Raw genomic sequence first — 2,741 nt, 5'->3', positions numbered from 1 at the left:
CCTCACCTTCCTGCACCTCCACCACCTCAGCCGCCGGTCGCCATTGCCCCGGGGACACTCAACGGAGACAAGGCCTCGGCCCGCAGCAGCCCCACGCTCCCAGGTACAGCTCCAGGGGGCCGCGTCCATCTGTACTCTAGCTGGGAATGCAGAGGCCTGGCTAGGTGTGGTAGCGTGGGGTGCAGCATGCGCCGGGAGGGTACCAGGCAGTGACCTCTGAGCACTGGGGCTGTGCTTAATCCCTGCTTCAATTTAGAAAGCCAGACAAGGCCCTGGGGCTCTCCAAAGAGGGCTTTGCCCTACCGGCGGCCTGCTCAGGGGTGGTGGTGGGATGAGGGGTTACGTTTCTCGGCGAATCTGCCTGAGCAGCAGGCAGGAGTTGGTGGGAAGGAGGCCTGGGCCCTCTCCCGCCGGTCTCTCCGTCCTAACTTTGCCTCTTCCGATCTCTCGCAGAGAGAGACCTCGTCCCCAGGCCAGATTCGCCGGCACAGCAGTTAAAGTCGCCTTTCCAGCCGGTACGCGACAAGTGAGTGCTGTTTGCTTTTGCTATGGGAGAAGGCGGTGGGGAGGGGGAGGAGGAGTGGTCAGGACCCGGGCGGAGCTGGCTGGGTGGCGGTGGGGGTCGCGCAGTCCTTGTTGAAGGAGCGCTCCCCACCAGCCCTGGGCGCCGGGCGAGCCGAGGAGACCGGAGTTTCTCCCGAGCCGGGAGCCGCGCTGGCTGCCGACCCCGCCCCCAGGGCTCCGCTGCTGGAGCCGGCGACGCCCGGCGCTGCGTCCCCCACTCACAGTGCCCCTGTCTTCTTGTCTCGCTGTGTTTCCCATGCAGCTCTCTGGCCCCGCAGGAGGGAACGCCGCGGATCCTAGCAGCCCTCCCGTCCGCCTGATTAAGGGTCTTCTTTTACTTTTGCGGGGAGGGGGGAGGGGGGAGGAGTTGGGGAGGGAGGGAATGTGGGAGGAATTAAGACAAATATTTCAGACTGGTGTAAAGGACAAATATGACAACGACGTCAAGGACTCCCATCCATCGCTTTCTGCAGACAGGGGCTTGTTCGGTCCCGAGCTCGCGTCCAGGCGGCCAGGCCTCTGCAGGCGGCTGCGGTGGCTGCGATTATCGGGTTCGGTAAATGCCCCCACATGCTTGTGTCTCTTTCCCCCCTTTTCTGTATATAGAGTGATTTCAGATTGTAAATAGCGCGTCAGCGAACTTGTCTAAATCATATATTTTTGTCTAATAAACTAAATGAAATGATGCCCCCTCCCCGCTCCTGCTGCTGTGTGCCTGGCCAGCGTGTGTGTGTGTGTGTGTGTGTGGCAGAAAGAGAGAGAGAGACGGGGAGAGAGAGAGAAGTGGGGGATACCCCGGGCGGGGCCCAAGGGCCTGTGGCTGGGGGAGAGGGGCTTCTCATGGGGGGCTTTTAGAGGCTGTTTCCACCCAAGATGCAGGTGCTTTAAACATCTCTTGGTTGTTTGTGGTTGTTGTTGAATTTTTAAATATTGTCAGTAGGGCAGTTTCTTGCTGGCAGTTCAATTGCTTTCAGAAACATTTCTCTGAGACATCATTTTCTCAGGACATAAATAAGTTCAATTTTAGGCAGTTTTACAAAACGATTTTATAACATCGGTAAAAAGGGAGGAAAAATACTTTTTATTTTTGAGCCCAGAGGAGAATTTCGGATTAGAAACCAGTTTATAACTAGTTGTCTCAACGGTACATCGTGGCGCCTGGTCGTTTTCTGGGTTGAGTGTGAAAATAATGGAGTACGAAGTATTGTTTTGCATGTAGTTTTAGTGGTTTGGTTAAATCAAACACCGGGAGAAATTGGAAGGCCCTTTAAAACTCCACAGTGCGGGGGTTCTCTGCGCTGTGAGGTGTGAACGAGGGACTGAGGCTGCAGTGGGAAGCGAGAAAGTTGAGGAGGCTTTGGTTTCCCAGGGTAGCCCTTTCACACTTGGGCACCACGGACTGCGTCCTTTGCCTTCAGATGCGCGCACCGCGGGAGTCCAGAGGAAACTGCCCCTAGATGGCCGCAGTGGGGAGGCAGCTGGGAGCAGCGACGTTGGGAAACACTGGCCTCGGGCGCGCGCGGGTGGGGAATGGCCTGGGAGCCTGGACATCGCTGCGGATCCGGGGACACCAGCATCAGTGGGTTCGGAGCGGGACACGCGCCAAGCGCGGCAGCCGGCACTTGCAGGAGGCTCTTCGGACCAGGCGCAGGGGCCTTCAGGGCGCAGGCGACTCTGTGTTGAATGCGTGAAAACTGAGCAAGCAAACGTTTCCAAAACTGCCAGCGAGGATGTGGGCTGCTGGGAAAAGCAGTCTAGTGGGGACAGGGCCGAGTCCGAGGTCAGAGGGACCATCCTTCGCTCGCACCCCCAGCCTGTGACCCGCCCTTCCCTGCCAGCTCGAGACCCGCTGGCGCCAGTGCGCGCGTGGGGACTCCGTGCACGGCCGAAGCTAGGGGGAAAGTCGGGGCACTGGGGTCTTTTCAGAGGTTCCAGGAAAGAGGGAGGCTCGCGTGAAGACTAGGAGGCGCCAGTCCACGGCTCCTACCGGACCCCGACGTCCATATCCTTCTACAGCCCTCCACCGGGTTCCTGGTCCCTGTAGAGGGGAAGGTCCTCTCCCTGCCCCGAGGCGGGAGGAAAAGCGGCGAAGAGGAGGCTCGAAGGGCGCCGCGTAGGGCAAGTGGGCCGAGGACACGTGGGGCGCGTCGGGGAGCGAGGAGTGGGAGGGGTGGGAT

At 59.4% G+C, this 2,741-nt stretch overlaps 1 protein-coding gene across 1 annotated transcript in view; it reads left to right on the top strand.

Moving 5' to 3' along the window:
* IRX1 (iroquois homeobox 1) overlaps positions 1-2,741 on the top strand; it is a 19,137-nt gene that overhangs the window by 6,529 nt on the left and 9,867 nt on the right. Inside the window, exons 6-9 of the mRNA XM_011969412.1 lie at positions 31-103; positions 454-515; positions 827-1,115; positions 1,983-2,422. Coding sequence (XP_011824802.1) covers positions 31-103; positions 454-515; positions 827-1,115; positions 1,983-2,422 — 864 coding nt within the window. The remainder of the gene's footprint in view (positions 1-30; positions 104-453; positions 516-826; positions 1,116-1,982; positions 2,423-2,741) is intronic.

The sequence above is a fragment of the Mandrillus leucophaeus genome, unplaced genomic scaffold (assembly GCF_000951045.1).
Source record: "Mandrillus leucophaeus isolate KB7577 unplaced genomic scaffold, Mleu.le_1.0 Scaffold89, whole genome shotgun sequence".
Classification (NCBI taxonomy): Eukaryota; Metazoa; Chordata; class Mammalia; order Primates; family Cercopithecidae; genus Mandrillus; species Mandrillus leucophaeus.
This window is presented reverse-complemented; position numbering and strand designations above follow the sequence as displayed.